Genomic DNA, 22,472 nt, shown 5'->3' on the forward strand with positions numbered 1-22,472 from the left:
GGATAAAGTACATCTTATAAAAACCAAACAGGGAAAATGCTTGGCAGGCAGCTTGCCATTCTTATCAGGGTGGGATCAGACTATAATAAGAGGGAGAGGTCAGCAAAATCCCAGAAACAAATAAGCAGTCAAGTATTGGGGCCAAGAAAACAGAACATGAAAAAGGACTGAGAAGGCCTCATCAGGGACCAGAGGTTTGCACCTACAATCGAGGTGGCAGTTGGTGGAATTCAGGTGTTCCTGTACCAACCCACAGAGTAGAACTAGAGTATACAGGTAGAACTAGAAATCCTAATCTGAGAAGACAAATACAAACCCAGATGTGATGTTGTTCATGATTGGCACATAACAATAGAAGGCTACAGGAACAATTCTAAAAGAAAAGGGGAGGGGCGTTGCACTGTATGTAAAGAAAAAACATCCTTGTACAGAAATATGTCAGTCAGAGCATGATAAGTATTTAGGTTAGAATAAAAGGAGGGTGGGGGGGCGGAGAAAGGCAATGCCATTGTGAGAATTTATTATAGACCACCTGGGCAGGCAGAAGAACAGATGAGGTCTTTCTGCATCAGTTGGCCAATCTTTCAAAAAGGCATGCAATAGTGCTAATGGGAGGTTCAGTTATCCTGACATCTGCTGGGGATTTGCCAACAAATTATTCTCTCTCCTGATAACAACTTCATTTGTCAGAAGGTGGAAGGAAGAACAAAGGGTTCTGCTGCCCTGAATCAACAGGGAAGAATTGGGTGAAGAAGTGAATGTGACTGCCACCCTGTGGGAAAATATTCACGTTATCCTCAAAGTTGTCACCTCAGATTGGAGGAGAAATTGAAGAGAGTCAGATCTGCATATTGGATATTAGAAGAGCAAATTCTGAAAACTCGGAGGGAAGCTATTTCAAATCCAGCGGCTTCAAATCCTGAAGGAGAAAAGTATCCAGGAAAAAGAAGACATTCTAAGAAATCAGATACTGAAGATGCCATTGCAAACAATTCCTCTAAGAAGAAAAAAAATGAGAAAAATATAATAAGGCCAATGTGGATACATGCAGAACTCTCTAAAAAATTTGGGAAAAAGGAGGGGAGGCATGCCTAGGAAATGGAAAAAGCATATCAAATAAAGAACACAAGATAATCTCCGAAGCCAGTAGAAATTTTGTAAAAAATGTTACAGCTCAGAATGAGCTGAGATTTGCAGGAGATGCCAAAGATAATAAAAAAAGAAATAATTTGAGTCTGTTAGAAATAATAAATCAAAGTGGAGAAGCTGCAATGGGGATGATGAAAAGCAAGAACTTCTTAACTGCTCTTCTGTGTCTGTCTTCTCTCAGAAAGGAGCCCTTGTAGCAGATACTTTGTACTATTGCTGTGACTACTTTTGGACCTTAATTTTAAGTGTCCCTATTGTACAATCTGTTTTTTAAAATACTGACCTGGGCCTCATTTTTTGTAACTCAGTCCTACATTTATGCTTAATGACAGTCCTTTTGGTGGTCAGAAAATCCACGATGCCCTGGTTTGGTTTGGTTTTGTTTTGTTTGTGAGTTCCTGTTTAGTGGATGCCTTTCTATAATCTGGGGCTGGCCAAGTTTCCTGACATTTCAATTAAATTTGCTAGAGAAGATTTATGTTTGTTTTTTCCTTTAATATCATTCAGCTACGAATAAATAAACATGAGGGCTGAAAATTATGGAGTTGTGATCCCCATATCTAAAAGGCATCTGCAACAGCTGGCGACCCCCAGGGGGAGGGCCTTCTCTGTGGGTGCCCCTGCCCTCTGGAACGAACTACCCCCCGAGATCCGGATGATTCCGGATCTCCTTACTTTCCGCCGCGCCCTCAAGACATGGCTTTTCCAACAAGCGGGCCTGGCGTAGGGAGGATTTTAAATTGGGTTTTTTAGAAAATTTTAATATCACAACTCTAAAATATTTGGTTTTAATTCGGTTTTATTAGGCGGGGATTGTGGGTATGTTTTGTTTTAAATATGTTGTGAGCCGCCCTGAGTCCCTGTGGGGAGAAGGGCGGGATATAAATCAAAATATAAATAAAAAAAATATCTGTAGCTCAGGTATAGGATGAGGGTGAAGGTTTGTTCTCCAGGCTTGTGGGTTGGTTTCCAAATGTTTCATTACCAGGCTAGGTAACGTCTTCAGTGACATTTAGGGGATATCTGCGTCAGTGCTATTCTATTTATAAGGGCTTCAGGTGTGGGTGTGTCAAGTGAGGGTCTTGTGATGAGTCATCAGAGAGAGGCTTGTGATGGATCTTGTGACGGGGAGGTTACTTCAAATATCTCCCTGGATAGAAGCAACAGTATGCCAGTCCTAGAATATCTAGCAGGCATTGTCTTCTTAATTTTATCTTGAACTTCCAAGATCATCATCCAGATGTCAAATATGAGCCTAAAAAGAACCTAGGCTGAAATAGGCCAATAACTCTAACAGTCCAAAAACGTTTTGATATTCGGCATTAATTTTTTAGCCAAGAAAGTATCTGCGGAGGGGGGGGTATAGATTCCCATATAGCAGCAGGGTACCAAAGCTAGGTGAGAATATGAGCTGGGCAATCTTTAAAAAAAACCTGTTATGCATTAACAAGAAACTATTCCACACAGGTAGCAGTTGATGCCATTAGTTATGATTAAATTTATTAGATAGCAGTACAACTGCATGCTAAGCAATTGAGAGCTAAGTCCAAGCAATCTATTTCATTACCTCCTCCCCTTCTCCTTTCCTGACAACCTGTATTTTTCATTACTTTTAGTTAAAAAGCAATGCTGATACTGTCCCCTGGCACTGCTTCATTAAAAAGCACAGGGCTACTAGATCTGGATTACTGATTGAAACTTATGAATAAACACACATCCACAGCCAATCATTCATGTCAATTGACGGGCTAAACTCTCGGATGCAGGTGAGAAGGAGCATGTGGCGTTTAGTGTCTGCAAATCCTGCCATCTTCGTCTCCAGGGAAGCTTCAGGCTTCCCATTAATCTTGCCTTAATGAGATGTTGTTACAGCAGCAAATGGAAAATTGCCACTGCTTCGTACTTCTGCTTAGTTGCCACCTCTTTTTGTTTGTGTATTTGTTTCTCAGCTGCTTGGGTTTTCAGGGAGGGGTAGTTTAGCCGACTCATAGCACAATCAAGGAACAATTCAGCTGATGAACAGCTAATGGAATATGAACATTGGCTTAAGGAACTTCCCCACACCAGCCATATTAAGACCACTATAAAGTAGCAACTTTCAAATCACCTCCTCTTCCTATTGTTGGCTGAAGTAGTTCACTGATGTGAAATTATCCCCAAATCACCTTTGCAATAATATCTGCAACGTTTTTCCAAACTGACTCCCTGAATAGGAGCCAGATTTTAAAGCGAGATCCATTTGATGGTTTAGTTTTGGGAAGTTATCTAGATCAGGGGTCCCCAACCCCAGGGCTGGACCATGGAAGCGGTAGCTGAGTGCACACGTGCAGCTCCACTTACGTGCACAGCAGGCGGGTGAGCGTCCGCAGATCCATTTGTGCAAGCAACATGCATGTGTGCCCACCTCTTGCACAAATGGAGTTGTGCACGTGCAGCCAGCACTCTCCCAGAACCATCCCCTCTCTTCCCCCTCCCCCCCTCGCTGGTCTGCAAAGCTGGAAAGGTTGAAGAGCGCGGATCTAGATTATTCCAATTTCTACAATGAGTTGTCTCTGTACATGTCCGCTAGATTACTTTAAACTAGTGATTTTTCAGCTGTGGTTCACAGAAATCTCCCAAGTGGCCCAGAGCCTTCCCACAGTTAGCTATCTAAAACCCTGCTCAGTCACTCAGCATTCCTGTTCCTGTTTACCCTTCCCATTCATCCCTTTGCCATTCAATTCCTTTGATGTCTTATAGCTTCTCCAGCGTGATGGCACACAACTTCCATTTCTAACAAGAGTTCACTTTCGGTGGAGTTTGCAGACTGCAGCCCTCAATCATGTATCATGCCTATCACTGCCTGGAGCTCATGAGTCAGTCTTGCTAACAGGAAGGCGAAGTAGGAGGCTGCAACTCTGCCCCACTGCCTGCTTTCTGCAAAGTAAAGGTCACAGTAGCTTTCTGTGCTTTACAGAATTATTTCTTATGTTCACTGAGTTCATTTTCCAGTTGCTTATCATGCTAAGTTACTGATTCACGAAAATGAATCATTGGTTAAAAACAGGTTCGCTTACGTGTATCATGTTAAGTTGAGTAGTAAAACTCATTAAACCGATCATAGTGAATGGGTCCTTAGTTCAAGACTATGGATCCATGTATAGCTTTGCAATGTGGAATTAGGATCTTTCATTGACAATTCACAAAGCAAGGTATGAATGGGGAACATAATCAACATCTAAAAAACATGGGATTTCATTGGGATGGAGAAACATTCACCTCTAGCTCTGTGCACTTTATGTTATGAAAATTTGCAAAGGATGCTGCTAACCAAAGGATTGCTGCTACTAGATGTCACAAAGTGCATAAAATATTCAAATGCATATTGAGAAATCCAGCTTTAAAAGTTAACTCCATGAACATGAAGAATTAGGATTACAGATAGTCCTCGACTTCATTCATTTAGCAACCGTTTGAAGTTACAACAGCACTGAAAAAAGGGACTTAAACAGTTGGACCTGATATACCAGTGATGGCGAACCTTTTAGAGACTGAGTGCCCAAACTGTAACCCCAAACCCACTTATGCATCGTCGAGTGCCGGGTGGGTGTGGCCCATTGGCTGGGTGTGGCCAATTGGGTGGGCATGGCCCACTGGGTGGGCGTGGCTGCGATGGTAACGGCAGACTGGGTGGGACTAAAAAGTTCAATCAATTTCAACTTTGCAAGATCTTTTTTTTCCCACGAGAAGTTGAAATTGACTGATTGAACCTTTTTTTTTTGCACACGGCGATGGAGGCCTAAAGTGAAAAGGTTTTATAAAACTTAGCTGAAGGCCTAGGACTGGGGTGACAGCGCGCGTGCCCACAGAGAGGGCTCTTGAGTGCCGCCTCTGGCACCCGTGCCATAGGTTCGCCACCACTGTGATATACTTAAGACCATCCTAGCATCCCCATGGTCACATCATCAAAATGAGAGTGCCTGGCAACCATCCTGTATTTATGTCAGTTGCAACATCCTGTGATTGCCACTTGCAACCTTCCCAGTTGGCTTTCAACAAGCAAAATCAATAGGGAAAGCTGGATTTGTTTAATGGCTGTGTGATTCTCTCAACAACTGCACTTATTCGTTTAACAGCCATGGCAAAAAAAAAAGGTTATAAAATCAGGCACAACTCACTTATCAAGCATATTGTTTAGCAACAGAAACTGTGACTGTAAGTTGAGGACTAACTGTATGGGAAACCAAAGCAGCTTTTTCTGAACTAAGGCTGAATTCATAAATAAACAATAAAGAGAGGCAGTTCTCTTCTTCATGTTTTCTTTTACATCAATTAGTGAAGGAAAACATGCAATATGAATGGATGGCTCTCCCCGTATATGAGTGCAGATACTAGGAAACATTACTCCACCCTCTTCAAGTACCCTATTCAATGTGTTGAGGGCTTGCTGGGCAGCAGCAAGGGCAGGTTCAGCTTGTGTCAAATCTTTCTCACAGTCCTTCTGTTTCTGCTGGACCTCCTCGGTAATCAAGGCCACCTTCTGCTCTTCCTCATCAGCAATAGCCTTCTCCTTACTGACTTTCTCTGTCTCTGTGCCCACCACCTGAATCAGCTGGTCGGCATCTTCATTCTTTTGCTTCAGCTCTACCTCCTGAGCTGCGAGTTTGGCTTTCAGGTCATCTACCTGGAGGAAAGATGAAGGAGAGCCATTCAGAAACCTTTACACACACACAAAGGACGCAAGGTCCAAATTAAAAAAAATATAGATCAGGGGTAGTCAACCTTGGCTCTTTTAGGACTCGTGGACTTCAATTCCCAGAATTCCTGAGCCAGCTTAGCTGGCTCAGGAATTCTGGGAGTTGAAGTCCACGAGTCCTAAAAGAGCCAAGGTTGACTACCCCTGAATTATAGATGCTTTCTAAAACCAACAGAAGCAAATACAATAATGCATTATAATACTATAAAGATAACTTATAAAATACGAAGGGATCTTAGTCCTTTAACAGATAAACAGGATTAGAAGAGTACTTTGTGATTTTTAAAAAAATGAAAATGTTTCTTAATACTAAATTGTCATATGTGTGTGTGTGTCTGTGTGTGTGTCTGTGTAAATGCATGTAAATCTTGTTAGAGTCAGTGACTGGTGAAATATAGCAGGGGGATAAAACCATAAAACAACCTAAAACACATTTTTTTAAAAAAAAACTGAATTGTCCATTAGTGAGGGCCTAACACTTAAAGGAATAGTTTCTAGCATAAAGTAATGGAGGTCAAAAATAATTTACAACTCCCCTAGAGATAGTATGGTTCCTGCCCAACAATAAGAAGCATCCTCCCAACTAGTGATACTACTATTAGTAAGAGGAGTTATAAGGATAGGATGCAAGTTGCTATAGAAAATATCTCTAAGAAATGCATGAGCTTAGAATTTCAGGTTCCTCCAGGGTGGATTTGCTCTGCAAAAGGGCTATTAATATACTTTCCCTCCAAGATTGCAAAGGGCAAGGCATTAAAATGACCTAAGAAAAAAAGGTTGTTAACGTGCTGGACAGGTAATATTGCATGGATAATTTGTGGTGTAAATGGTTACCTATTTATATATTGCCAGAGTTAGTGACCCAATTCGCCCTGCTCTACTTGGAAGGCTACGTCAAATGCCTGTTGCCGAGTAGCATCTATGGCTCTTGGAAATCTCTCAGCCATGAGAGCTGCACTTGAGAAGCCTCACTGGCATAAATTTTCCAGGAAGAGGAAAAATTTATCAAGTAGGCTGGTAGCACTCAGAGAGTCACTAAAAAAAAAATGAGATTTAAGCCAAAAATAAATCAGCATATGCCAGCCTTAGATTCCAGGGAGATCATTCTGGTTTTTAAACTTGAGTGCTACTGTTGGAGACAGCAACGTACTTGTAATAGTGCTCCTAGGAATCTGGACTAGGCAATGTCTAAGGGCTTTAAGTTATTCTAAGAAATAGAATTTATTTATTTTTTACTTTTTATTTATTTATTTTACTTATTTCTCGAATTTATATGGCCACCCATTTCATTCTGGGCAGCTTACAACAAAGCCTAGTACTAAAACCTACTACAAATCCATTAAAAACACGAGGGGTTCTTGGTGCTCTCTGAACTTTTGTTGTTGTTGTCTTGCAGACCTTCCATTACCCAAACTAGGAAATGTCATCAGCACAAATGAAGAAAGGAGGAAAACCACTGCAAAACAGTGCCCCCCACTCCCAATCCATGAAGTTGGTTCAGAAGAGTACCATGGTCAGTAGTATCATGACTGAGGGATCCAGGAGGACCAGGACAGGGACGCTTAGTCCTCCAGTCACACAAATGTGTCTAATGCCATCTCTGTTCTGTAACTCACAGAAAAAATGTAGAAAGGATGGGCTAGATGGAGAGAGGGAAGATATATCACCAAGGCAACAAACAGATAAATGTGCCTTAAGTCCATATGAAGGTAAAGATTTATGATAATGTCTTAAGATATACATCCCCTCCCACACACACAATTCACATGAAGATAAAAGGGGGAGGAGGGGAGGCACCTTCAGACTTGCAAGATTCTCTTACTACATAGCGGCCATGCCCATGATATACAGCTTTGCTGAACAGTTAATCTGTTCTCGAGTCTCCCCTTGTTCGATAGGAGGTATATTTATTCTTTGTTTGGAGGAATGGGATAAGCACTTCAATCAGCAAAACTATGTGGCGGCATTTCATTTATTTAAAGATCTTTGGATAATTGGAAAAAATAAACGAAGAAACACTTTTTCTTCCCATATTTCAGATACAGCTTATAACTTCAGACTGAATAATGTTGTGATAGCAAATGCGTATACGAATAGAAAGTTTATCGGGGGTTTTAAATATTCTGAGGAGGTATTGAGGTTTTGATTTGTAAGGCTCTACCAAATCCCCAGATCAGGTACACGAAAAGAGAGAATCTACAGTTGCAATCACCTCTCTCTCTTTGTAAGAAGAGATAGAATGTATAAAGAATAGAGAAAATCCTACTTTCAAAAGTTTCACAAAGCTGCAGAGCATACAGTAAGCTTTAACAATAAAAGGAGGAAGGCCAGCTATTAAAAAATACACAATTCTTCTATTAAGAATGGATGTAAGAAAAGGCACAGAGGAAAAGTATTGGTCTTATGGAGAGAAACTCTAGGGAAAACTTTTTCAGAACAAAGCAAACCCTGAAAATATTTATGCTCAAACAACATAGTACATGTCACAGTATGTGACAATACTTGTCCAATATTTTTTTCTTTTAAACAGATTATCCCGGTGGGGAGCAATTTGTGAGTGGAGACGTAGCAGGAACAGTGGCACTTCTATTTCCTGGCCTAACATTTTCCTCTTTCAATTCACTGAATAAAGCTGGGGTTTTTTTTACCCCCTTCGAAAGTTTCAAACATATATTTTGTCTCTGCAAGTGTGAACTGAAGGTAGATGACTGGGACTGAGAAATGGTGGGAGTGAATACGTAAGTGCCCTTCATCTACTGCTCCCAAGCATTACATCAAAATAATATCTCTTGTTTGGAAAGTATTATAAAAAAAAACAAAAATCCATTGGCTGATTTAACACACAAGTCATAATATGCCTTGTTTGGCACTTAATTGAGGCAAAAGCTGCCACCGTGATATATAAACCAAAGTTTATGGGGGGTATGAATTATGACTCCAAATAACAAACCTAAAAGTTTGGAACAAATTCTGCTATCAACCATATAAAAAGCCTACAAATTGGAGCACTTAATCTACAAGAAAGGGCCTATTGAGAAACATTCCTAGGACCGATTCTGCTTTGAGGAAGATTTGGACAAGTCTTCCTTTGGAGCAGTTGACTCCGTCTGATCAGCCCAATGGTTCTCTGAGGCAGAGCAATTCACTCCACTAAGACAGCAACACACAAGGTGTGCAGCATGTCATCAAGGGAGGCTGACTATAGACTGCTCAGGTTTAGGAAATAATAAGGAAAGTAGTAAGTAAAAGGCAGATGCTTGGCTTAGCTCGTGTTATGGTTTTATGTTAATCTGGTTAACAGCTCAACTTTGTCAGCACTGTTGATAAGTTGATTTTTCTCCAGGGTTTAACAACACCTGCACACACAAAGAGGCTAACTAGTAACCAAGGCAACACAAGCCAAATTAAAAAAGTGGGGGCAGAAATAACATACAAATCCAGAAACATTTCTTCTGCTAGCTCTGTCTCTATGTGCAGAATTGGGAGAACAGAAGCAAATCCTCTCAGTAGAGATGATCAGCAATAATCACCAAATTGTAACTAATTAATGTGTACGGTTTGCTTTGTTAGAGAAAGAGGAAGATCTGCCTGCTTTAAGTAACCTTTGAAGGAAAGGAGAAGAAAAAGCAGGCTGCACTTACGCAAGGCCTGAGCCTTGTGATTCCGTGTGTGTAGAAAGAAAACCCACACTCTAAATTAAGAGTTTGAAGGAGAACCCCAGCATGTCTTTTAAGTCCAATTGTCTGTGCCAAACGTTAGGATGTAATATACTACATCAGAAAGCTTGGCAGTTAATTGGTATAGCAGGAGAATGTGGCGTCTACAGTGCAATGGTTTTTTTTAAAAAGAAACGCAGCGCCAACAAGTTGCCACACATACAGAAAGACTAGTACAAGGCAACCTCTCTTCCACAGCAGGAAGCATGCTTAAAAATAAAGCGATTGGCCAAAGAGTTCTCTTTCCCAGCCTGTCTCATGTTCACAGGAGGAAGGAGGAATGAAACTTCAAAACGCTCTGGAAATAAGGAAATAGTTGCAACAAGGGAGAAGAAAAAGAAGGAAAGGTTATTCCCCCCAAAAAACCCTCAACTCCAGATTATTCTGACTGGCCAAAAGTTTTTCAAAGTTTTATTTAAAAAAAAATATTTTAGAATTAGAACAGCTAAGCAGCAAATTGAGTAGTGATTCAAAGTTGCAAATCAGAAGTTGGTTGCCTCCAAAATAAAGCAGTATCTCATTCAAAGGAGATTGTTCTCCAAAATTATGTTCAGCAAGAAACTAGAAAAGAATCAGACCAGGGAAGCTTAGTGGTGCTTTCGGATGAACTACAACTTATAAACTGCCCTGAAAGTGCAGTTGGGGAGAAAAATCTTCACTCCTTCCTTCATAATACAGCAGTCCTCTTCAAATTTAAACTAGGTTAATTCTTATTAACTTATCTATAAGAATATGAAAGCAACATTTGCAACAAATTATAGGGGTGCTTTTAAAGGCCATATAGATTTTATTTTGGAAGTGATTATCCTGAAGATCCACTTTGAGAAAAGACTGAAAGGTGATAGAGCTGGGGTCTCAGTTCACGCTCCTTATAGATTTTTGTTGGAGGTGTGTCTTTACAACACTCCCTTGATCAGAGGTTTCCATATACCAGGTCAGCAAGCAACTATCCATAATATAGAATTGGCTTGAGAACTTCTGGTTGTTCATGTTGGAGGCTTAAATCCAATGGTACTGACTTAAAATCTCATGACCTACTGAACAAAGGGAGACGTACTCTTTAGACAGACCCTTAAGAACTTACTCTGGGCAGATAGCAATAGCAATAGCATTTAGACTTATATACCACTTTATAAGCAGTCTTACAGAGTCAGCCTATTTCCCTTAACAATCTAGATCCTCATTTTACCGAGCTCAGAACGATGGAAGGCGGAGTCAACCTTGAACCTGGTGAGATTCGAACTGCCAAACTGCAGTCAGCCAGCAGTCAGCAGAAGTAGCTGCAGTACTGCATTCTAACCACTGCGCCACCACAAAAGATACTACTTTCTGCTTGGCCTTTCTGCGACATGACAAAAGATACCTACTTTTTGCTTGGCCTTTTTCCAATTTAAGCCACTCTTTGCTTCCTGAATGCAAGAGTGGACAACCTTTCCACTCCCAGCCTTCTGAAATGAATTCCAGCTTTGAACTGGAACTTTATTTTCTGACCTGAGCAGGCTTGAGACCTTCAGAGTAGATCATCTCTGCTGATTAGTTCTATTCTGGTGGCAGCCCCAGGTCCAACTGGTGCCCTGCCAATTGTTTGTTGGTTTTCAGTCTTGCAACGGATGCAATTACGGCCTCTTAAGTCCATTTTTGACCCTAGAAACTCATGCTACATTCAACCCTTTCAACTCCCAATAGGCACCCCACTGATTTCTGTTCAGCTGGATGAAGCTTGCTCCTCTTGCTTCCCCCCCCCCGCCCACAATACTGCAAAACTTTCCTTCCTTTTACTTTTAAAGTAAAAATAAGCTGAAATATTGCTACTGTATTCTTATACAATACAATAGCAATATAAGAATATTGCTACTTTTTTTCTACAGATCAGTGCTTCTTTCTACAACATTTTCACAGACATAAAAAAAGGAATGTGGGAAACAAAAGAGCAACCTGTTCCCCACCAATTATTGCGACACTGAAGCTGCAACATACCATAAGGAAAAAACCAAGGGCCTGCATTAGTATCAAAGGAGATCCTAAGAGAAGAGGTGTGTGTGTGTGTGTGTGTGTGTGTGTGTAAGCATTGCTAAGCAAATCACTGTAAGTCAAGTAATGTAAATAACAATCAAGTCAAACAAAATGCAGAGGCTATGTAAGATGCGTCAAACAAGCCAGTATCTTTTTTTTTTCCCCAGAGACAAAGCAGATCATAGTCCAACACATCTCCAGTTCCTGTTGAGCAGAATAAGGAAGCATCAGGACTGAAAATGGCAGGGAATAAAATGGCTTTCTAAATGTATTGCCCCTCCAATCAAAAAGATTTCCTGCTTATTAACATCTCACTACAACTCATGTGACAGTGCCATGAAATCCAACAAAAGTCCATGCAGCCGAACGCAAGTAGCTCTCCAAGAGCATTGCATAGATAATTCTTTATACTTCATTTCAGAACGTTTGCATACGTCTCCAGCCTTCCAGCTAAAACAGGAGCTTTCTCACCTGGGCTGATGTGCTACGGAGCTTCTGTAGACCATTTTCTAATCGCTCCATCTTTGCTGTTAGTTCGTTTCTCTTTTTAAGCAGCAAATTTTGGTACAGTTTGATTTGCTCCAAGAACGACTTGGGGGTGGTGTAATTATAACGACGTTCGTTAGTCAGGTAAGAATAAGACATCTCATTGACACTGGTATGAACGTAAGCCATGAACTTGCTGATAGATTCTTTCACAGGAGGCTTGTTCATGATGAGGATAATCAAGAGGATAATGACAATGACAACAAGAACAACGTTAAAAGAGAAACTATTCCAAAGTCAGTAACAAAGCAGTTTGACTAAGTTTCACGGATACATCTTACATAAAGCACCGGTTACCAAATTGAAAAACATAACATTCTAGGACCGTGGTGGTGAACCTATGGCACACGTGCCACAGGTGGCACGCAGAGCCCTCTCTGTTGGCACTTGCACCGTCGCCCCAGTCCTAGGCCTTCAGCTGCATTTTATAAAACCTTTTCGCTTTAGGCTTCCGCTGCCGTGTACAAAAAAAAAGGTTCAATCAATCAATCAATCAATTTCAACTTCTCACAGGAAAATAAAGATCTCGCAAAGTTGGGATTGAATTTTTTAGTCCCACCCAGTCTGCCGTTACCACTGCAGCCACGCTCACCCAATGGGCCACACCCACCCAATAGGTCACGCCCACCCATCACCCGATGATACATAAGTGGGTTTTGGGTTGCAGTTTGGGCACTCGGTCTCTAAAAGGTTCGCCATCACTGTTNTCTAGGAAATACATGAAACTCCTCATCAAGAATTTCCTGATTTTGATATGATATGTGAAACCCAATTAGTTTGCATTGTATTATTTGTAACTTCAAAAATATCAATTTTATGCATTTAGTGTTGTAGTCCAATTAGCACCCCAATTGAGTTCCTTTACATTGCCCTTCCTCCTTTAATTGTTGTTCCCCAAACAGCAAACCTGTGATTCAGGGTGGAAGTGAAAGACCAGACCAAAGTCACCCAGAGGGCTTCCATAGTTGAGGTGGGACTTGAACCTTGGTCTCCACAGTCCTAGTCCAACAGCTGAACCACTACATCACACGGCTGGAAAACATCTGCATATAAGTACACGCTACTTGTGTAAAGATGGGGTGAGGTAGCTTTTTCTCTTTGTCTGCAGCCATAAGGTGCCCAGAAGCACCAGACCTGCCTTACAAAATAAACAGCTGTTCAACCTTGCAGTTGAGATAAAGTGTTTGACATGCTCCTAATATTCACTTACCTCAATGCCCCCTGTCCCTTGCAAGAAGCGCAGGCTGACTGACTCCAGAGCTTCCTGAGGCCACTCGTGGAACCAGTCGATCGCCGTGCAGTTCACAATGGCTGGGAACTTCCGGCTACGAACTCTCAGTTTGTTCCCCACTGGAGAAAAGCAAAGTGCCACCTGAGGAAAGTAGAACAAGCACGGAGGAAAATAATGCGAACAGGATTAGGAAGGAGGAAGGGCTTCGCTTTGTGACTTTCAAAACTTTCAAGCTAGTCTGAGGTTTCCAAAGATGCATGGCTCAAAACTGTTGAAAGGAAAGCATTTGAGCAACAAAGATGATTAGGGGACTGGAGGCTAAAATATATAAGGAACGGTTGCTGGAATTGGGTATGTCTAGTTTAACGAAGAGAAGGACGAGGGGGGACATGATAGCAGTGTTCCAATATCTCAGGTGCTGCTACAAAGAAGAGGGAGTCAAGCTATTTTCCAAAGCGCCTGAAGGCAGGACAAGAAGCAACGGATGGAAACTAATCAAGGAGCAAAGCAACCTAGAATTAAGGAAAAACTTCCTGACAGTTAGAACAATTAACCAGTGGAACAACCTGCCTCCAGAAGCGGTGAATGCTCCAACACTGGAAATTTTTAAGAAGAGACTGGACAGCCATTTGTCTGAAATGGTATAGGGTTTCCTGCCTGAGCAGGGGGTTGGACTAGAAGACCTCCAAGGTCCCTTCCAACATCATCATCATCATCATCATCATCATCATCATCATCATCATCATCATCATCATCATCATCATCATCATCATCACTAATATTACTATTATTACTATTATTACTATTATTATTATTATTGTTGTTGTTGTTGTTGTTGTTATTTTCTTGAGATTGAGAATATTCCTTGAGTGATTATTAGTGAAGCAGGGTGTTACAACTATAACAGAAAAGTGATTTTTTTTTTAAGGACACACAAAAAATAGAGATAGACAAAGCTTAGGACCTAACTAACTACATCCCACCACCAGGAAGAAAGTCAAAGAACAAAGCTCCATGCTTCCATATTTGGGGACCAAGGCAGAGAGAAGCAATACTAGGACTAGTTTCTTATAGATAAACAATGGTACACAAAGTGGGAACACAAAAAATTCCCTCATTATCTACACTGTTCTTGCGGATTGCTCTTTAGTCATGGTCCCGCAGCAGTTAGAATGCCGTATTGCAGGTTAATTTTGCCCACTGCCAGGAGTTTGATCCTGACCAGCTGAAGGTTGGCTCAGCCTTCCATCTTTCCAAGTCAGTAAAATGAGGACCCAGATTGTAAATTCCCTAAAGAGTGTTGTAAAGCACTGTGAAGAGGAATATAAGTGAAAGTGCTATTGCTATAGTCAGAAACTTGTGCAGAACAGTAGGTGTCACTGAAGTCACTTTTCCAGCAAAAAGAGCAACCCAGAAACAGTAAGGCACAGCACCTCAGCCTAGTCTCTATTATTTTTCTTGCATAAAAGTGTGATTATTATTCTTATGTTATCCAGGATATAGATATCTCTCTTCCCCCATTTGCAGTATTTAAACAGCAACACTTCATCGATTGCAGATAAATTGTATAAAGATCATCTTCAGAAACATCATGCAACAAAAAAGAGCAGGTCCTACCTTGAGTTGTCGTCTAACCCGATCAATGAAGAATTTCCAACAAGCCTCCCTCGTGTCCATCAGGCCATGAGTTTTTACTTCATTCCTCATATTACTTATGATATTTTCTACTTCTTCATCAGGAAAAAGATCAGGAATTTCTCCTAGAAACACAGGATAACATGTGATTCATCACAAAATTCCATACCTGCAGCATTCCCTATCTTGCTGGAGACAAAGGAAAAGACAATTGAGAGAAGTAACAAATTCATTTATTTTATTTCCAAGGGCTCTGGTTCTGTAATAAGTGAAGAAATATAAGGGAAGATAAAATGAAGGAATTAAGAAATTAAAAAATGATACATCTTTAGCACACAATGGGAAAATTGCAGAAGAATTATTTATCATTCCTGGCCTCTAGCTACAGTAACCTGCCTTATAACCAAGGCAGAAACAGTGAAAAAACAATATTGTTCAGTAACAGCTACCACTGTATTTATGTGGTTGATGGGCATCTTTCAGCCTAGAAGTTGTACTATAACTGCTTTGCTAATAATGTATCACAGATTTCCCTTTCCCGAGTCCCTTTTCTGCACTTGTGACTGGGACAACATCCTGCAATGTTGGCTGGGACTCTTTTTGGCCTGTGGACTCCAATGAAGTAAATAGGTGCTACCTAGTAGGTTTTCTGCCTTCTATGACTGCTCTACCTGGCTCCTTCAGGAGGCATAGATAAGAATGTGTCTTGTTGGGTCTGGGAGACAGACCTCTCCTCGAGGCCCTCCCTATCAATTATGACAACTATCATCTGGTATTCAACTTTCCCTTTCTTGAGATGGTGGTATAGAACTATAGATGATACCGTAGTAGCTTGGTAGTTGCAAAGCCCCCTGGAAGAAATGGATTAACTGGATCCTTTTCTGTCAATATTAAGGCTTAAATATGGAACAGAAACATTACTCACAGAAATTACTTTTCTCAGCACTTAAATCAGTGGTTCTCAACCTTTTTAATGCCGTGACCCCCAACCGGTCGTAAGTCGAGGACTAAACCGGTCGTAAGTCAAGGACTAAACCGGTCGTAAGTTGAGGACTAAACCGGTCATAAATCAAGGACTACCCAACCAGTCGTAAGTCGAGGACTTTCCCAGCCCGGGAGCGCCGCGCATGCGTGGTTCCGCCCTTTGCGCCGGCCAAGGCATAGCTGGCAAGCGGCAGAGACGGAGCAGGCCGACCACCAGCTGGCCCAGCTCAAGGGAGGTAAGGCACCCGCCAGAAAAGGGGGAAAAAATGGCAGATAGCCTTGCTTGGCGACCTCTGTGAAATGGTCGATCGACCCCAAATGGGGTCGCGACCCATAGGTTGAGAACCGCTGACTTAAATGGAGGTAGTGTGTGCTTCCACCCCTCCTGAATCTCTCAATGGCATTTGATATAATCCTGCTTACAAGGATTGGAGACTGGGGAAAAATTTCAATGGCTCTATTCCTTTCTCAGTGAGTAGACTGAGTTAGTGGCTACAGGAGAAGAGAATTCAGTCTGGTGGCCTTTCATATGTGGAATCTGTATTATAGAACAGCATCCCTTCAGATATCAGACTCAGCCCTAATTATATGGCCTTCCAGAAAGCATTAAACACTGAATTATTCCAGATGGTCTTTGGAGGCTGACTGTTGTCTTATTTTTTTTCACTATACTCCTGTTATAGATGTGGTGATATAGGTATTATGATTTGTGTTGTCATTGATTGATATTTGTTAGCTTATTGTCACAGATGGCTTAATGTTGATGCCTATTGTTTTAGATCTCATGATGGATGTTTTGTTGTTTTGTTGTTTAGATGTAGAAGTTTTCAATTTTGTTACATGTCTCTAAATGGTAGCCTATAAACATACAGTTAAAAATTAAGAAATAAAGAATTGTTTCACTTTAGTTAAACCCTGCCCCTCATTTTGGCCCCACATTTGAAGAAGAATTCAAACAAACTGGAATTGGTTTAAAGAAGCACAATGCTTAGAAATTAAGTTTTATGAAGAGAGACTGAAGTAGCTGTGAACGTTTAGCCTTTACAAGAGAACAGCGAACAAATATATGGTATCACTTTCAAATATATGAAAAGCTGTCATGTGGAAGATCAGGAACTATACTTTATTGCACTGTAGGATAATGGATTTAAATTACAGCAAGGCAGATTCCAGATTTTTGAAGAGGAGCTTGATATTAGAACTTATTACCAGAGAGGCAGATATTCAAGCAAGTCTAGCCACCTACTTTTCTATGGTGCTTTAATTTGGATTCTGCACTGACCAGGAAGTTGGAACTGATACTCTAAATGGGTTGCCTCAAATTTAGAATTCTAAGCAGAAATGTTTACATGCATATAAATAGAGCAAGGTTGATGGAAACTGCTACATGGGAAATAACGGTGCTGGAAGTTACATGTAAATTCGTTGTATACATCTGCTAGTTTCGTGGTATAGTTACACACGATGCTGTGCCCTATCCTTAATTATATCCTCAGTATAATATCTGGGGCATACAACGTGCTAATGCAAAGGCCAGGTTCCCACAACATGCTGAGCCACAACCCAACCAACCCCATTTCAGTCTAGCCAGTATGTTGTGTGAACTCAGACATTCTGGGGCAAGTTTTTCACAACGCTAGTTTCCTTTTTCCTACAAATGAAATTGAAATTGCTATGAGTACATACCTGAAGCTAGCAAGTCATTTACCAGAACTAAGAATCTCTCCTCAGCCAGCTGAGTATCAGTCAGAAGGAAGACAGTGCCCACATTCTTCATTCCTGCTGTAATATATTGTGCTGCTAAGTCAGCCTGTAAGTACATGAATATTTCAGACTCCAATTTTTAGACAGCAGCTGTAAGAGGAGACTCAAGTCATCTTGGATACTATTACATTCAAAATTCATTGATTTCTTAGAGTCAAGATCACACCTTTAAAATCACACTACTGATCATGGGGTTCATTGCTATACACATAACAATTTGAAGGAAATACATAAACGCAGTCTCTACTGTAACTGCCATTAAAGAATCTGTATAAAGTCCTTTTCATTTAGGAGACCAATCCCTACTATTGTAATGGAAACTTTTTCTCTCTTGGAACATTCATATGTTTTTAAACACATCTTCATAACCTTGGTTTTTAATAAAAAAAGGTGCTAAATTCAAATTTCCTCACTATTTGTTGTGCTATCAATCTGGGGTGAACTTAGAGCAGAATCAGGTATTCTGAATTAAGCATTCAAGAAGGTTATCACCACCATGGTCCTAGATCACCTCAGAAAACAAAGGGGAAGAGATACTCTCCTATGAAAATATCCTTCCTGGGAAAGTTACAGCTGAGCATTATTGCTCAACATGTTTAGTTTACAGATTCTGACCCAGAATAACTTTCAAGTAAACCATCCCTACATGAATTCTGAGGTAACATAGTTATATATATTCCTGGATGGGAGAGGGGGAGGAGGAGGAGAATCCACATTTTTGACTAATGTTCTTTCAAAATTGAAGTCCTAACTAGGAAACTAGGAATTATTAAAGTAGTGTTAAGATGTAAGAGCAGGGTGCTTTTTTTTGTAAATCTGCAGTTGATATAGTGAAAATATTTACTTCCTGTTAAAATATATGTGCTTGTAATGCTGCCTAATGCACCAATAACTATAGGGATGACTTTGCAAGGTCTTTTCCATAATCTATTTTGATTATTCACTCTCTAGTGCCACTAGTGAACAATCTAGTGAAGAATTGTAACTTTTTCCAATTCTTTTTACTCAGTTCTGTTTGTCCCTGGGTACTGCCACATCCACAAAAATTACTCTTTTTTCCCGATTATTCTTATATCTGCTGTGTTGTATTCCAGGTGGCAAGCAGTTGTTATACGTAAATGACGTAAAATGTTAATCTCATCATTTTCAACCACTGTTTCAGTGTTGTGATTATACCACTTTCTGAAAACTCAGAAATTATAATTTTTCTACAAATACCAATGCATTATAGTGACTGCTCTATCATGGCATTCATCATAGCAAGTCCAAGAAATTTTGTTTATGATTATGGTTATAATTATGTGACAGTATTTATCAATTTAACATTTACATGAAGTCACAGGGACAGATCATCCATCAATTCTTGATTAGGCATTATCAGTTTGGTAATAGTACTCAGCTATGCATCTCCTCCCTGGAATTGGCTGAACTACATGGTTGACCTCATGTCCTAGTAGCTGGAAGCAATGAAAGTATGGGAGGTGTAGGAACAAGCTCAGACTCACTTTTAGCAAGACTGAATGGTTATGTGTGTTTAAGCCTCCTAGTACTGAGGACCTTCTATCTTTGACCCTGATTGGGCATGTACTTCCCCATTTGGGTCTATTGAACAATCTGGGATTGCTCCTGGAATTGGGGTCCTGCTTGAAAGTAGTAGGTAAGAAGTATAGATAGGAGGTCTTTTGCACAGATTCATCTTGTGTGCCATTGTATCTTTTTTGAACAAAGAGGCCCTTCTCACAGTGGCACATGTCTTGGTCAACTCACAGTTGGACTAATGCAATGCATTCTACATGGAGCTGCCTGTGAAATCTATTTAGAAGCTACCTTTTGTATAGAATGTAGTGGCACAACCAGCGATAGGTCAATAACACCTTGCTCAGGTAATGCCCAAACTCTGTGAATGCACTCGTTTCAGTTGGCTTTCAGGTATAATTCAAAGAACTATTTGCCACAATTGAAACCCTACTAGCCTAGAGGCTATGGTTAGGCTCTTCTTAGTTATAAGCCTCTCACCTTCAAATCAGGAATCCCATAGCCTTTCCTCAAGGTGATTTGGAAAATTTCCAGAGAGCTAATGAAAGCTGCCAATCTTGTCAGGCTTTGCTTGCCACTTCCACCAACACCCACCAGCAGAGCATTCCCTCTGGGAGATTCCAAGATACGGTTGATTCGGCAACTGAACAAAAAGATACACAATCATTTCACATCTAACTTTTCTTCTGAGGAATAAATATCAATATATGACACATGGACTAATCTGTTAGATTCAAACCTTGCAAAATCTTAAGTCATTATGTGTTTTGATTAGCACAGAGGAGTACAGAGATAATCTTGAACAAGAGAAGCAAAAAATCATAAGCAATCTTCAACTTAGTCCTTGGAAAGAAGATGGGATAAGAAAGAAATTCAAGATAACACTGTCCTCATCCTGTTTGATATAAGAGGGGGTGGAGGAAACCTCTGACAGGCTTTTAAGATTCTGCTTATTATATCTTACAACAATAAAGTTCCTATAATCCTTGCAGGATCTGACTTCCGACCTGGCCTCCTGAAGGGCTGTCAATAGAAAATCTCATTATCAGTTCCAATTGGGTAGTTTTGTGAGTTTTGACTTCTTCTTTTTTCCCCAAACTAATTATTAATGCCCATTTTAGCCACATCAATTAACTTTTGCCATGTCTCTGACATAAACCAACCTAATTATGTTAATTTGAGTCTCCTTAAAATACCATTTAAATTTACATGTCTGCTAGATCTTGTCAAAAGAGTTTCAGTTAGCCAAATGTTTTTAGCTTATGTGCCTAAAATATACTGCAGATATCATTCTTGACTCAGAAGCCTGCTTGTTTGTTTTCTTATGATTAGGAGGATATTTCTTAATGGGTAAAGTCCTGACTTGGGAGCCAAGAAAGCAGAATGAGAGAGTAACTTCCTGAGAGATGGCAATTACCAATTAATTCTCATTTTGTCCTTGTGTCAGGAATTCACAGCTGCTATGAAGGTTCTGAGGGGGGGGGGTCCCTTTATTTGGCCTGCTGGCCACCATGTGGCATCTTTATTTATCACAATTATTTCAAATTGTTGCTTTGTCATCCTGGAGAGTGATTGCACTTACCATAACCCCACCTTTCAGAAAGAGGCTCATCTGGTTGGCTTATCTGATTCATATACAGTTAATGTAGCAATGCCTACCTTGGCATTTTTTTCCAGACAAAGTATCTATTCAATAGCTGGAAAATAGCCTGGGTTCAGTGAACAAACTTCTGAATTCAGTATGGTTACTCATTTCCATTCATGAATTAGACAACTTCCCTTTTCTGATTCTTACCAGAGTTTTAAAAAGCTATGAATAATCTACAAGTTTGTTATCAGTATTGTGACAAAGATGTTCACTTAAATTAGGAAACAGAGGGGTTAGAGATAAATGCAAGAAAGAATCTTTTAGTGGCATGCACAACAGTAGTGCTTGCTAGGCTCCTTGCTAAAGAATTGCAGAAGAGCCTGGACAGAGAAAGGTTACAGGTATGTACTTTTGGTTTGTTACATAGGAATGATAAAGAAAATATTTTCAATGACAATAAGACCTCTAAACTGGAATGCCTCTCACAATACACTGGGGATGGCTTTACTATAAGCACCCCTGCATTCCTGAATAGTATCTGAATTCCATTCATCTCAGATGCTATTATTAAGTTTCATAAACAATGACACTTATTGTCCCCATGTATTGACCCTTTCACACCATGCTTTTCATGTTGTTAGAAAGGACAAGAATCTGAGATTCATGATCCATCTCCATTCCAGGGTCACAGATCCAGCCTCCTGCTTTTATTTATGACTTTATTTCGGGAATGATTCTATTCTTTCTGAAGCCCTCTCTACTCGCTGAATTAAATTGAATCAAATGATTAATCACTGGAACTTAACAGTGCATTCTGGCTGGCAACATATTGTTCTTTCTGTTGCCCACACATACTTCTTGAGAAGACTGGGGCAGGGAGAGGAAAGGTATGAAAGGTACTTGCTCCAACCTCTGTTTCCCCATATTGAATGGAAAGGTTGAAGACCGTTTCTAATTAACCGAGTTGCAGTATCTATGAGAATGGGAACCTGGTTACAGTTTTCAGTGCATGGAAATCTTAAGTGGATGCAGCCCACAGATGACACAGAAATGTCAGAGTGAAATTTCCTATCTTTTCCCCCTGATGCCCTCATAATGTGCATACACATGCACGCACACACATACACACATATACACACACACGTGTACATGTGTAATAATACACATGTATAATAATTATTATACATATACACAAGCAAATTATCTCTTTCATCCCTGCCATTCTTGTGATACATAATATCACAATATCTGACTACCTACATTCCAAGGAATTGTTCTTGAGCAATTCTGATAAAATCCAGTAATTATTAAGGATGAGGACATACAGGGCAATCTTTTGCTGATTGGCAAAGATGGATGTCAACTTCTGAGCCAATGATTCAAGGATTAAGAAATCTACTATATCGGACTTCCGGTGGCAGGCGACCTCGTCGGATGCAGCTGTTTGCTGCCTCCCGCCTGTTTCAGCGTAAAAGCCGTTCTGACAGCCAGCATCAGCTGTCAAACGGCTTGTACCCTTCCCCTGGGCATAAGGGGATAGGTGAGCTGCCCGGGGTAGGAGTTGAGTTCCCGAGT

General features: G+C 40.4%; 1 protein-coding gene across 1 annotated transcript in view; it reads right to left on the reverse strand.

Annotated features, from left to right (window-relative positions):
* LOC107294673 (dynein heavy chain 9, axonemal-like) overlaps positions 1-22,472 on the reverse strand; it is a 112,567-nt gene that overhangs the window by 79,049 nt on the left and 11,046 nt on the right. The window contains exons 4-9 of the mRNA XM_015823924.1: positions 19,790-19,952; positions 17,696-17,819; positions 15,008-15,150; positions 13,370-13,531; positions 12,085-12,318; positions 5,552-5,812 (exon numbers count right to left, since the gene is read on the reverse strand). Coding sequence (XP_015679410.1) covers positions 5,552-5,812; positions 12,085-12,318; positions 13,370-13,531; positions 15,008-15,150; positions 17,696-17,819; positions 19,790-19,952 — 1,087 coding nt within the window. The remainder of the gene's footprint in view (positions 1-5,551; positions 5,813-12,084; positions 12,319-13,369; positions 13,532-15,007; positions 15,151-17,695; positions 17,820-19,789; positions 19,953-22,472) is intronic.

Source organism: Protobothrops mucrosquamatus, unplaced genomic scaffold (assembly GCF_001527695.2).
Source record: "Protobothrops mucrosquamatus isolate PMUCROS unplaced genomic scaffold, P.Mucros_1.0 scaffold2050, whole genome shotgun sequence".
NCBI classification, from domain to species: Eukaryota; Metazoa; Chordata; class Lepidosauria; order Squamata; family Viperidae; genus Protobothrops; species Protobothrops mucrosquamatus.